General features: G+C 42.3%; 1 protein-coding gene across 1 annotated transcript in view; it reads right to left on the reverse strand.

The window, feature by feature from the left end:
- LOC129014048 (ubiquitin-conjugating enzyme E2 Q2-like) overlaps positions 1-13756 on the reverse strand; it is a 63654-nt gene extending 49898 nt beyond the window's left edge. Inside the window, exons 1-2 of the mRNA XM_063652898.1 lie at positions 13492-13756; positions 3333-3376 (exon numbers count right to left, since the gene is read on the reverse strand). Of these exons, the coding sequence (XP_063508968.1) occupies positions 3333-3365 (33 nt within the window). The 5' untranslated portion in view covers positions 3366-3376; positions 13492-13756. The remainder of the gene's footprint in view (positions 1-3332; positions 3377-13491) is intronic.
- Positions 13757-14261: the final 505 nt, after the last annotated feature.

Here is a 14261-nt window from a genome sequence, read left to right on the forward strand (position 1 = left end):
CCAGAAAGATCACCTGACAAAATCTAACATGTTTTCATCATAAAAATAGTCAAACTAGGAATAGAAGGGAACATCCTCACCTAACAAAAGGTACCTGTGAAAAACCCACACCCAACATCATACTTAATGGTGAAAGCTTGGATGCTTTCTCTTTAAGATCAGTAGCAAGACAAAGATGTTTGCGCTCACCACTTCTATTCAATGTTGTACCAGAGATGCTTCTCAGGGCAATTAGGCAAGAAAAAGAAATAAAAGGCATCCAGATTGGAAAGGAAGAAAACGATCTCCGATCACTTGATCCTGTACATAGAAAATCCTAAGGCATCCACTTAAGAGCTGTTGCCAAACAAACAAGCCAGATTATAGTCTATAATTGACCTCTGAAACAAGGCTACAGTTTCAGAGATCAGTATGCAAAAATCAATAGTATTTCTATATATAATCAATGAACAATCAAAAACTGAACAATTAAGATAACAAAATTAACAATAGCATCAAAATGAATAAAATCATAAGCAACAAATTTCAAGAAAGTACCAAGTTTATACAATGAACACTACAAAACACTGTTGAAAGAAATCAAAGACAACCTAAATGAAAGGAATCAAATTCAGAGTCCAGAAAAAATTCCTCACATTAATGATCAATTTCAACAAGGATGCCCAAGACAATTCAGTCGGGGAAAAGAATAGTCTTTTCAACAAATGCTGCTCGAACAACTACAGATCCACATGCAAAAGAAAAAAGTTGGACTCTTCCCTTACAAAATACACAAAAATGAACTCTCACATTACATACCTAAATGTAAGAGCTAAACCTAAAAAATTCCTAGATGAAAACATAGGAGTAAATCTCTGTGACTTTGGGTTAGGCAAAGAATTGTTCTTAGACATGATGCCAAAAAAAACAATCAACAACAGAACATTATCAAAACTGAAAATTTTGCTTGAAAGGGTACCATCAAGAAAGTGAAATGACAACCCACAGAATGAGAGATAATTTTTGCAAATCATCTATCTGATAAAGGACCTGTAGTCAGAATATACAAAGAACCCTTACAATTCAATAAGACAACCCAATTTAAAAATGGGCAAAGGATGTGAATAGGCATTTCTCCAAAGATACAGAAAAACGGCCAATAAGCACATAAAAAGATGCTCAAAATCATTCGCCATTTGGGAAATGCAATCAAAACCACAATGACATATCACTTCACACCCATTAGGGTGGCTATAAATCAGAAAGTCAGATAACGTGTGTTGGCAAGCACATGGAAACACTGAAGTCCTTACACACTGCTGGTAGGAATGTAAAATGGTGCAGCCACTGTGGAAAACAGTTTTCCAATTTCTCAAAATGTTAAACACAGTTATCATACATCCAAGCAATTCTACTCTTAGGTATATACCCAAGAGAAATGAAAACATGTCTTCACCAGAACTTGCTGTTCACAGCAGCATTATGCGTAATAGACCAAAAGTGGAAACAACTCAACTGCCCATCAACTGATGAATGGATAAGTAAAATGTGATATATCCAGCCGCTGGACTGTCATTCATTAATAAAAAGAACAAGGTACTGATCCATGTTCTAACATGAGTGAATCTTGAAAACACTATGCTAAATTAAAGAAGCCAGTCACAAAAGGTTATGTATTGCGTGATTTTATATATACACGAACTTTTATATATATATCATATATAAATCATATATAATCATATATATATGAACTTTCCAGAATAGGTATATCAGTAAAGACAGGAAGTACATAAGTGGTTGCCACAGGCTGAGAGGAGCAGGGAATGGTGAGTGGCTGCTAATGGATATGGCACTTTTTTGGGGGGTGATGAAAATGTTCTGGTCAGACAATGGCAATTGCAAAACTGTATACACATGAAAAACCAAAGAATCACACACTTTAAAAGGGAGAATTTAGCTCGGCATGGTGGCATGCGCCTGTCCTCCCAGTTACTCGGGAGGCTGAAGCAGGACTGCTTGAGCCCAGGACTTCAAGGCTGCAGCGAGCTATGATCGCCCCACCGCACTCCAACAAGGATGACAGCGCGAGACCAGTTTTCTCAAAAAATAAATAAATAATAATAAATAACCCAAGGTACTCAGTTCACATGCAAAACCACTGGTAAACATAAATTATCTCCAAGTAATCTAGAAAGAAAATGAGCACATAAGACATCTTCTAAAAACACACATATTTCTTTACATGTTACATTTAACATAAAAATCAGCTATGCAGAAGTTACATGAACATTTTATGTTGGAAAGGTAAATGACTATTATTAATACAGAATGGTTAAGTACATTTATGTATTCATGTATAAATGCATAAAAGGAAAAGCATCCTTAAAATAAACACCATCAATGGCTCCTTGGTGGTCATAAAACAAATCCTCACACCTTTGTCTTCCTTCACAATTGAGTTTTATCCACCTTTTCAGGCTTATCTCACATTATTACCTGACACAAACTTGGGTGGGCCAGAGTTTCCACTCACCATCCCCCCACTATTCATCCAACACTATGTTCACTGCCTCCCATTCCTGACCATTTGCCTTTTGTCTTCAACTAATTCTGGGAAGGTTTTGTCCAACTAAATGACCCATATTCTTCAAGGCTGCAATCAAGTCCTATTACAAATATATTTTCTCACCCTCTCCAGAGCATAGCAACCCAGCATCTACTGGCCTCTCATAGCTCTAACCATCCACAACCCTAAGCTGGCTTCTCATCAAACAGGCACTTTTCACCACCCAAATTCAATTAATTCACTCTTACAATAATAAAGAATAGTCGCCTACAGCCTACCTTTTCCAGCCTTGATTCAATCATTTATCAATTTTATCTTCAAAGTCCCTCACTTCAGGGAGATGATATATCAGCTTTCACCCAGAGTCCTAAAGAAAACGGTACTCTTGCCAATGACATAGTGCCACCTAGTGGCAACATAAGGTAAATCACAATGGCAGTAGGAGGATCTCCACACTACTTTTACAGAAATGAACTGCAGGTAAAAAATAAGAAGCTACAGTACTGTTTTGCAGGACAATTTGTTTCATACGTGCATACTATCGCCCTGACTAAATTAACTCTCAAGTCTTACAGGTATTATTTGTTTTCAGTTCCATGCACAGATTAGCCATTTAGTATTTACTAAATCAAACTCAATTTCTGAAGTGTCTTACACCAATATATTCATGCATATATATATCGTTAAAATTTTCCTTGAGAATCTATCATGTGAGAGTGCGGCTTATTATAACAAGTAAACAGAACAGATAAATACAAAATAATAAGAAATCTCATGATTTACTCACATATAAGGGAGCTTGCTGTGGATTAAGTTTCATGACCCAGGACACTGAAACAGAAATGGAATAAATGAGAATAAAATTAAAAATTGTCATCGAAAATATATAAGCCACCTAAAGTCCTAGGTGTCAAGCATAGCTCTATGAGTACAATCCTGTGCCCGAGATTACCATATGCCCAGCTGTATGCTATACACTAAGAGATTTAGGAAGGAAGCGGGGTCAGGGATTGAACCCAGACTCAATCTTTTCAAGTGGGGAAGAAAGATCTTCCGATTGAAAAATAAAGACAAAAGGCTTCACTGTCACAGAAGTTTCAACAACCAACAGGATATTTAAAAGTTATCAAAGCAAAACCATTGTATGTTCACTTACATTTTTACGTAGTCCATCAAACACACAAAATGCTGTTTACTTAGGGACTTCTTACGGTCTTACTAGGGAGCCTGGAAAGTGAGGGGAAGATTGCAAGGGACCACTAGAACTCTCTTCCTCAATTCCCCTTCTCTGAGAAGGGAGGCTACAGCTTGCCTCTCTAACCACTAAAAGGCATGAACCTCCTCAAAGTTAATAGCTGGATCCCCTGATTGATATTTTCACTAAACAAATTCTCATAAAAATCTCATTAAGATTTAGAGAAGGCTTCCAGGGTTGAATTCCTGAACATTAAGAATAGCATGTTCTTAAAAGTTTAACTTAGTGATTGGACCAGGACTTCATCTAGGCTATAAATGCTCAGAATGATAGGTCCTTTACCAAACACCCTGAGTTTGAGTATAAAGTGATCTCATCCTCTTAAGAGTCAGAGAAACAGAACCAAGTGACTTTACTATAATTTGATCTGAGGAAGTTTCTCACTCACAATAGGTAAATGAAGGCACATACTAACCAGCAATATAAACAACAGTATAAAGTGTCATTCATACATGCAAAAAACAGACAAAATAACAAACTTTGTGTTCTAACAAATCACAAAAGCCTCACTTACAATAAACTGAAATGACCAAATGTTTGGACTGGAAAGCAATGCCTTGGTAGCCTAGCCATGCCTAACTCAAATAACAGAACCATCTCCATATTACAATCCTCACAGATCTGCCACAGATCAAGCTGTGTATGTCTCGGATCACGACTTCGACAAAAAGCAGTTAGCACACACTTAAAAGGGAAAAATCTACATCAGCCTCCTAAATGCAATCATCTCCACACCAGTTGCAGGCCCCAAGCTTCAATGTGTTCTGCTGGACAACGCAGTAGAAAGCTGAGAAGCAGGTGGCTTTCCCACACTGACTGAACCACCTCCATGCCGATGCCCATTCATTCTCTGGTCCACCCCATGCGCTAAACAGACCTCCTGGTTCAGGGCACTCTTTCCTTCCTGACTGTCTTCACTTAATGACTTTGTACTTTTAGGTGCAAAAATTATCTGCAGAAATCCACACTGAAAACCAAGCTTGAGAAAGGCAGCAATAACCAACCAACATTTTTACAAGAACAAGGTCAATTTCAAGCCCATCAGATTCAAACAGCAAGCATGGATGAAAATGAAAGACTGAAAGGTTTGAGTGCCTTCTCAATGTATTAAATATCCATTTAATTTACAATTAAGCTCACTGTGCTCACTGGCCTTTTAATCAGCTTTCCAGGTCCTGCTCAGACTTGCCTAGGATATGGGAATGAAAGAACCTATAAATTTATGGACCAATCTACCTTAACTAACTTGTCAAGTGTTCCTGCATCAAGCAGAAGAAATATCAGTGAAACTGATACAGGAATTAACACCTTGTTAATCCATAAAAATTAAAGGAGCGGTATCCAATCTTCTGGCTTCCCTGGGCCACACTGGAAAAAGAAGAATTGTATTGCGCCACACATAAAATATACTAACACTAATAATAGCTGCTAAGCTTTAAAAAAATTGCAAAACAAGAAAATCTCATTAATTTTTTGTTTGTTTTGAGATGGAGTCTCACTCTGTCACCCAGGCTGGAGTGCAGTGGCACGATCTTGGCTCACTGCAACCTCTGCCTCCTGCGTTCAAGCGATTCTCCTGCCTCAGTCTCCCAAGTAGCTGGGATTATAGGCGCGTGCCACCACGCCCAGCTAATTTTTGTATTTTTAGTAAAGATGGGGTTTCACCATGTTGGCCAGGCTGGTCTCAAACTCCTGACCTCAGGTGATCCACCCACCTCGACCTCCCAAAGTGCTGGGATTACAGGCGTAAGCCACCATGCCCGGCGAAAGTTTACGAATTTGTATTGGGCCACATTCAAAGCCTTCACAGGCTGCATGCAGCCTGCAGGCCGCGGTTAGACAAGCTTGGATTAGAGAAATCTACAGAGACAAACTAGTGACTTAGCAGCCCTCTGATCTCTCGTGATTTGCAAGAAACTTAGGATGACTATGTGTAAAGACCACAAACATCAATTTAACTGAATGGTTCCCGCCACACTGGAATGAGGAAGCTGAGCAAACTCAGAGGACTCTAAGAAAGGGCTGATGTCATCTGAACTGTTTGCAATTATAAACTCCTCTAAACATGTTTCAAAGCCAGAACTCGTAAGAGTTGTTCTGATACACGGATTAAAGGAGGGATGACAAAGTGTCTGTCCCTCACACTGGCCAAAGGGACAGGTCATTGTTATGCTGGCAACGCAGGCTGCTGAAAAGAATGTATCTGTCAAAAGTAATCAAAGTAATGACCCCAGAAAGCTCCAGAAACAGACTGGTAAATTCAGGTTGCTTTCAGACTTCCACAATGCTGGCACACAAGGGGAAAGACAAAACTAACATTTACAGAGCATTACATTTGATATTACATTTAATCCCCATTAAAAAGATACTATTTCCCCTATTTCACTAGTGAAAAAATTGATCTTTCAAATGTTAAATCATTTAACACCAAGGTCAAAGGGTAAGTTGGAGAGACCAGATTCAAACCCAGTCTGACATTAAAACATGGGTTTCCCCCCACATCGTAAGAGGATCTCCTGCTAATGACCTCAAATCTAAAAACTGACTTGCCCTACACCTCAAGCCCCATCCTACAAACTCCTCCTGACGTTGTTAATTCAGCTGTCACTGTGCACCTACAACGTGCCAGACACCATACTCCTCAAGACTCTGTAGGCACAGAAGGAACAGACAAAAATCCCTACCTCCATAGATATTATTCTAGGGGTAACACAGGTAAATAAAACATTAAAATAAATAGTTTTCACATAGTAACAAATTCTATAAAGAAAAATAAAACAGAAGAAGGAATAGCAAATGAGGGAGACACCCTTTTAAACATGGTGCTGAGGGAAGGGCCCCCTGAGAAGATATCATTTACCCCAATAATAAAAAAGCAAGTAACAGAAAAAAACAGGTAAAAGGTGTTCTAGACACTTAAACCTGCCACAACATTGAGAACTCAGGGTTCTGATGCAAAACCTCACTGCATATAATGTATTACCTTATTTTATACATTTAAACAAACTCTACTTAAGAACTGTGTTCTAAAGGAAGGAGCATATTACAGGAAGGCAGTTTTTGGTCAGAGTAAACACACTTAAAAACTAAACCTATTGAAAGAACAAAACCAATTGAAAGTCTGCTTTGTCAGATTTTTGACCAAAACGAAAATTAAAGAAACACACCATGCCCATTCAATGATTTCACCAAGGAATTTCAAGAGAGCAAATCCTACTTCTTCCCTACCCAGGAACCAGTGAAATGACTGAGCAAATTCACAAGTTCACCGGGGCTGCTTTCATGTAACACAGGGACAATACATGACAGAAACAGTGGAACCCTACAGGTTGCCTAGTATTTAAAAGACTGAAGAGGAGGAAATGTCAAAATTCAAAGTCTTAAATGATGTGGTTTTAAGTATGTTCAGCAATTTCACCACCCTGTAGTAAAGCCAGCTATAGTTGTAAGGAATCAGAAATATGAGGGGTGGGAAATAAGCAGAAGCACAGTAGTTAAGGATTTGTATTCTTCCCACCTTTTCCACTTTATTTTATACTGATGAGAAAAAACAAATTTAACAGTTTTCTGCTGTATAAAAGAGACACATTCACTTAATGTCAAAATAAGAATCACTCAATTTTAACACAACTATCTCAACTTATAAATTAACATTCTCCCCCACTGCCCACACATAGTAAGTCTCTTACGGTGTTGTTGATTAGAGAAGCAAAATTGCTGCTACAATTCTCTTCCTGCATTTTAATATAAACAATCATCATTCTTTTCTTCATAGAGTGTAGTGTGGACACCATCATCAGAATGTACCAGCGCTGGGTGTGCAAAGTTTACAAAGATTAGCAATAGCAAAAGTTTGGAGATTTTTGAAATTCATGCGGCCTGCAAAGAACTATGTAAAAACTCAATCACTATAGAGGACCACAGAGAAACTCAGGCATGAAGTTACATGGCTGTGTGATTGCTTTGGGAGAAGGAACAGAAAGCACTTCCACCAACCTATATGCCTGAGCAAATTAATGCAAAACCTCGGAAGCTACAAAAAAGTTTATACACCTAAATTAAAATTGGTGTCCACAGCAGGAGTCAGCAAAGTGCCTGCGAAGTGCAAAGTGGTAAATATTTTAGGCTCTGTAGGTTATATGGTCTCTGTTAAACAATATGTAAATGAATGGGTGTGGCTGTGTTCCAATAAAACTTTATTTATAAAAAGAGGCAGCATGTTACATCCAGTCAGCAAGCTATAATGTACCAACCCCTGGTCTAACACTAACCAAATACCTCTTAATAAGCCAAAGAAACAGTGTGTCCTCTTAGGCCAGAAGTAGTGGCTCACGCCTATAATCCCAGCATTCTGGGAGGCCGAGGCGGGGAGATCACCTGAGGTCAGGAGTTTGAGACGATCCTGGCCAACATGGTGAAACCTTATTTCTAATAAACATACAAAAATTAGCCAGGCGTGGTGGCGGGCACCTGTAATCCCACTTACTGGGGAGGCTGAAGCACGAGAATCGCGTGAACCCAGGAGGCAGAGGTTGCAGCAAGCCGAGATCACGCCATTGCACTCCAGCCTGGGCAACAAGAGAGAAACTCTGTCTCAAAAAAAAAAAAAAAAGGAAATAAAAGTATACAAAGTGAAACGAAGAAATTAAAGTGCCCTTATTTGCCAGTGACATTACTGTCTACGCACAAAAATCCAAAAATCTACAAAAAAGCTTCTAGTACTAAAAATGTTTAGCAAGGTTGTAGAATCCAAGATCAGCATATAACATAAAATCACCTTCATATATACTAGCAATGACCCACTGGAAATTGAGAAGTATCATTCACAACAGTACCACAACACATGAAATAAATGTGTAAGATTACAAAATACATGCAAGATCCAATTGCTAAAAACTACAAAACACTGATGAAAAATCTAAGAAGGTCTAACTAAATAGATATACCATGTTCATGGCTCATTATTAAAATGTCAGTTGCCTCCTAACTGATTTCCAGCTTCAATGCAATGCCAATCAAAAACCCCAGCAGGCTGGGCATGGTGGCTCACGCCTGTAAGCCCTACACTTTGGGAGACCATGGTGGGAGGACTGCTTCATCCCGGGAGTTTGAGACCAGCCTGGACAACACAGAGAGACCCTGTCTCTACAAAAATAAAAAAATTAGCCAGGCATGGTGGTGCATGCACGTGATCCCAGCTACTTGGGAGGCCGAGGTGGGATAATCGCTTGGTTCAAGGCTGCAGTGAGCAGTGATCCTGCCACTGTGTTTCAGCCTGGGCAACTGAGTGGGACCCTATCTTTTTTTTTTTTTTTTTTTGAGACGAGATCTCGCTCTGTCGACCAGGCTGGAGTGAAGTGAAGTGGAGTGAATCTTGGCTCACTGCAACCTCCATCTCCCGGGTTCAAGTGATTCTCCTGCCTCAGTCTCCCAAGTAGCTGGGATTACAGGTGCCTGCCACCATGCCCAGCTAATTTTTCTGTTTTTAGTAGAGACGGGGTTTCGCCATGTTGGCCAGGCTGGTCTTGAACTCCTGAACTCAAGTGATCTACCCACCTCGGCCTCCCAAAGTGCTGGGATTACAGGCATGAGCCACTGCGCCAGGCCATGAAACAAACTTTCTTCCACCCACGGTTTTCTCTTCTCTCCCCATTTACAGCAGTAAGACAGCCTAACCTGGGAAAGAGAGAGAGGGAAGCTACTTCCAAATGGACGCCTGTCCCCATTAGTAATAACCAAGTCTATTCAAGTGCTAGATGTTAACTTTAAAAGAAGGAAACATCAAAAGTCCAAGTTTCCGCCGGGTGCGGTGGCTCATGCCTGTAATCCCAGCACTTTAGGAGGCTGAGGTGGGTGGATCATGAGGTCAGGAGTTCAAGACCAGCCTGGCCAATATGGTGAAACCCCGTCTCTACTAAAAATACAAAAATTAGTCAGGCATGGTGGCGCCTGCCTATAGTCCCAGCTACTCGGGAGAGGCAGAAGATTCGCTTCAACCGGGGAAGCAGAGGTTGCAGTGAGCCAAGATCGTGCCACTGCACTCCAGCCTGGGTGACAGAGAGAGACTCTGTCTCAAAAAAAAAAAGTCCAAGTGTCTTCGCCCAGCTTTGTCAGGAATGTTTTTACCCTCAATCTGTAAGTGTGACCAAATATAATTTTTAAAGGTTTACCCTCAATCTGTAAGTTTAAAGGTTTACTATAATCTCTTCATAAGAAAACTATTGGAAAGATGGAATAAAATACACAGAAATGTCCTTAACAGGTAAATATTTATTTTTCTTTCTTATTATTATACTTTAAGTTCTGGGGTATATGTGCAGAACGTGCAGGTTTGTTGCATAGGTACACACGTGCCATGGTGGTTTGCTGCACCCATCAACTCGTCATCTACATTAGGTATTTCTCCTAATGCTATCCTTCCCCTAGCCCCCCAACCCCCAACAGGCCCCAGTGTATGATGTTCCCCCCTTCCCTGTGTCCGTGTGTTCTCACTGTTCAACTCCCACTACAGGTAAATATTTCTAGAATGTTTCTACTCCATTGGGTAATGTAAGTATTCTAAACTGTGCTAGTATAGCTGCTTTAAATCACTGCTTTCTTCTGCAAATGGTGGCACCTTTAAAGTGTTATCTTGAAGGGGAAGTGAGTGATTTGCTCATGTCTCTACTGAACTAACACTGTTAACACCCAGTCCAGTTCTACCTTAAACAAGTCTGAGAAATACAGACATAATCCATACTTGTTATTTGTCAAGACTAAGGTAAAATAAGGAAAGTTGGAACTAACTCATATCCTCTTATGACTGATGTACTGAAAACAATCCATCTCTCATCATTTCCTAAATAGCATAGTCACAAAGAGCTCTACCCTAGCAAGCCACTCTGCAAGTCCAGCTCTCAAAGGAAGACTCACAGGTGACTGAGAAGATAAATTTGCTATTGTTTCCATTATCCTTCAGTTCATCTGACACCTTTGAAGAAATGCATTTGGATAAGACTCACAAGTCTCAGGGCCCCTTCTTTATGAAAGAAATAGCTAAGCCTCCATACTCAGAAGCATCAGACTTTTAAGAATACTTAAGTCATGTAAAAACTTATCAAAATTATTATCATTACAGCTACCAGGAAATAGCTACCTACTTCATGTTAGATACTGCAGTTAGATATCTCACACAGTTTCACTGATTCCTAACAACACTGCAAAGTATGTTACTAACCCTTATGGAGTAGGAAGCTGAAGCTCTGAGAAGCTATGCAACTACTCAATGGAAATGTGGGGATCTGAACTCTACCTAGCTCCAAAGGGTATACTTTTTTCTAAAATTTCTAATTTTTTTCCAATTTCAAAATGGGGGGAGAGTTTTCACAATTTTAATAATTTCACCAGCTGGGTAGGGTGGCTCACGCCTGTAATTCCAACACTGTGGGAGGCTGAGGTGGAAAGATGGCTTGGGTCCCAGGGAGACAACTGGGCAACAGTGAAGATTCCGACTCTAAAAAAATAATAATTTCACCAAAAGGGGGGGGACGGATTTCTAAATCGGAATCTCTTGTTAAAATCCTTAGAGTACTAGTTAAGCCCCACTTCTTTTCAAAAAATAACCGACAGATTAAAAAAGAAAAGGTTAGAAATCCTTTTAAAGTAAATTTCATCACAGATCTGCAAGTGAACCGTCATTTTGGACAAGCCCCCACAGTTGGTGGCTCTCTCCTGTGTACACTAGCTACCACTAGGCAGTAAAAATAATTTACCCAATTCAAACACATACTGTGCCTGCACTATGTTAAGACCACTGGCAAAGAGGGTACAAAGCTAAATAAGGTCTATCACAGCCCTCAAGGAGTTAAAGGATTAGAGGAGGAGTCCATTTATAGTATAGTATGTGTGCAGTTATCGTCTAGTCAAGGCAAATGAACTGTGAGAAATCCTAAAACAATAGTTTCTACAGTATAACATGCCATCACCGCCCAGAGAAGGAAAGCAACTGGTGCACTCGTCACGTTATGCTGTAAGTAGTACTTGCTTACATTATGTCCCTCCCTGACAATCCCTTCCCCACACACACACACACACACACACACACAACCACACAACCAGGAAGGGAAGCCATGGAGCCAGGATTGTGAATCCTAAAAGTGGCTCTGTAGTTTAAAAGGGCAATGCCTGTGCCTGAAGATTTGTCTTTAGCTTCATCAGGTGAAGAAAATTGGTTTTATAACACAAGGCCCACCAAACCAGAAAAGCCCAGGAGCGCTTCTCCACAGGACTCACTTAGCATGAGAAATTACTCAGAGCAAACTGACACACACAGTGTTTGTCAAATTTTTATTTTTCATTTAGCAGAAGGTAAGGTAAAGGAATACAACTGAAGTTAATAAATGACACTCTGGCCATTTTGTTCATTTGTCATTATGAATGACAGACATTTAAGCTAGTTCCATGTGGGGAATTGAAACAGAATCATGTTCACATAATAAGCCAGACGAACCAAATTCAGTGGAATACGTGCACCCAAAACTGGACCAGACTTGTACTTAATGCAGCCTGCAAATCCCCAAGAGTCCACGACAGAATACAAGAACAGTAACACTGGTTTATCTCAACTGATCTTAGCTCCCTCACAAACTTGCCAATAATGACCTTTCAAGAACTGCACCGTTTGTCCTCATCTGGGCAATCCAATGGCTTAGAAAAACTGAATAAATTGTTTCTTCGAAAAATAAAACAATGCGGGGAGGGGGGAGTAGTAACAAAAAGAAAGGCACACTGGTTTTTACTGTACTGAAGCAACAAACTCTCCAACTAACTTCATTAATGAGTATTAGCAAAGAATGAACACCAAAATACCGCTCAATGCAACTTTCATCGTGAATTCCTGAGTTCACAGTAGGATCATTAAATGTGACGGTATCACTCTGCTACAAGAACTATTTCCAAAACAAAACAAACCTATCTACCCCCTTTCTTGATTAAAAAAAAAAAGAAAGTAAAAAGGAAAATTTGAGGGTTTTTGCTTTTTTCAACTCCACATACCGGTTTGCCTTTGCAAAAAAAAAAAAAAAAAAAAAAAATTTTGTTTAGTCTCAAAGTATAACTGCAAGTTGGACCGGCTGCACGGGCGCCAGAGGGCCGCTCGCCTCCGACGGGCGCAGTTTCAGCCGGGCCGCGCCCCCGAGAAGCAGCGGAGAGGTCCCAGCAGGCGGGCGCCGCCGGACAGGTTTACCGTCCGCGTCGGCCCCGGGGAGCCGCTCCCTCGCGCCCGCAGCACTTGTTCGCGGCGCGGACTCCACACCGCGGCCGCCCGCCCCAGGGGAGGAGTGAGTCCGCCCCAGCGGCGCCAACCCGGGGACCCGGGGCAGGGGTTCGGGGCCATCCGCGGCCGGGCGCGCCCCCCACCCGGAAAGCGGGGACGGCCCCAAGTTGGGCTGCGGAGTGGGAGGCGCGCCGAGCCCCAAGCAGACAATGCGGGAGAAGGGTGATGCGCAGGGAGGAGGGGTCCGCAGAGCTGAGGTCCCCGCGCCGCCCGGCTACCCGTCCGTCCCGCCTGCCCCCGAAGCCCAGCGCAGCCCCCGACCCTCCTCTGGGGCCCGCCCCACCGAGCGGCCGCAGGGGACGGGCCGCGCTCCGCACCCCGACCCCTCCTCAAATCACAAAACTTCCCCCAACTCCGCCAACTAATTTGCACTCTCACCGTGCGGCTCCCGGGGCTCCCCCGCGGGCCGAGTCGAGACAGCTCCTCACCTTCGCTGCGGAGAAAGACAATAGGCGACCGCTCCCCTGGCGGCGGCGGCGGCGGCTACGGCTAAAGCGGCGGTGACTGAGGCGAGCAATGGGCACGGCGGTCTCGGCCAAGCCCACAGGCTTCACCGCTGCTGCTCCGGCTCCGCGCCCGCCCTGCACATAGCCCCAGCCAGCCCGCGCACCTGCTACAAGCTGCCCCGGGGTGGGCGGGGCACGCAAGAGGGCGATGACGCCTGCGAGTCCTCCCGTGAGTACACGCGGAGCAAGAACTGCGAGCTGGGATTGCACGGCAGAGCTGCCCATCCCGCTCCACGAGGCCAATAGTACGGCACCTGGGCGGGGCGCTCAGGTTGCTAAGGGAGGCTGAGGTTGACTGCCGCTGCTGCTCTGTGGCTAAGTGATCATAGTAGGGTGGCTGCCAGAGGCTGCTCTGGGAAATGCCCACCCACGGTCTCCTCTCCGCCCTGTCTCTAGAAACCGCCCTTTCTCTGTGTGCCGGTGGTTACCTGAGCTGTAGCACTTAACCACACGTCGAGAAATGATTTACTCCCCTATTTCCCCGACTTCAACTCAGGAAGTGGGGTTTAGTCTTCTGTGTCCACAGCCTAGGACAGTCTAAGGTATTAGGTATTAAATATAGGTATTAAACAAGTGTTGGATGGATGCACGGCGCTATGGCGGAATCACAATTGTGACAGTGCATTCCGTGAACTTTTGGCT

Source organism: Pongo pygmaeus, chromosome 16, assembly GCF_028885625.2.
Source record: "Pongo pygmaeus isolate AG05252 chromosome 16, NHGRI_mPonPyg2-v2.0_pri, whole genome shotgun sequence".
NCBI classification, from domain to species: domain Eukaryota; kingdom Metazoa; phylum Chordata; class Mammalia; order Primates; family Hominidae; genus Pongo; species Pongo pygmaeus.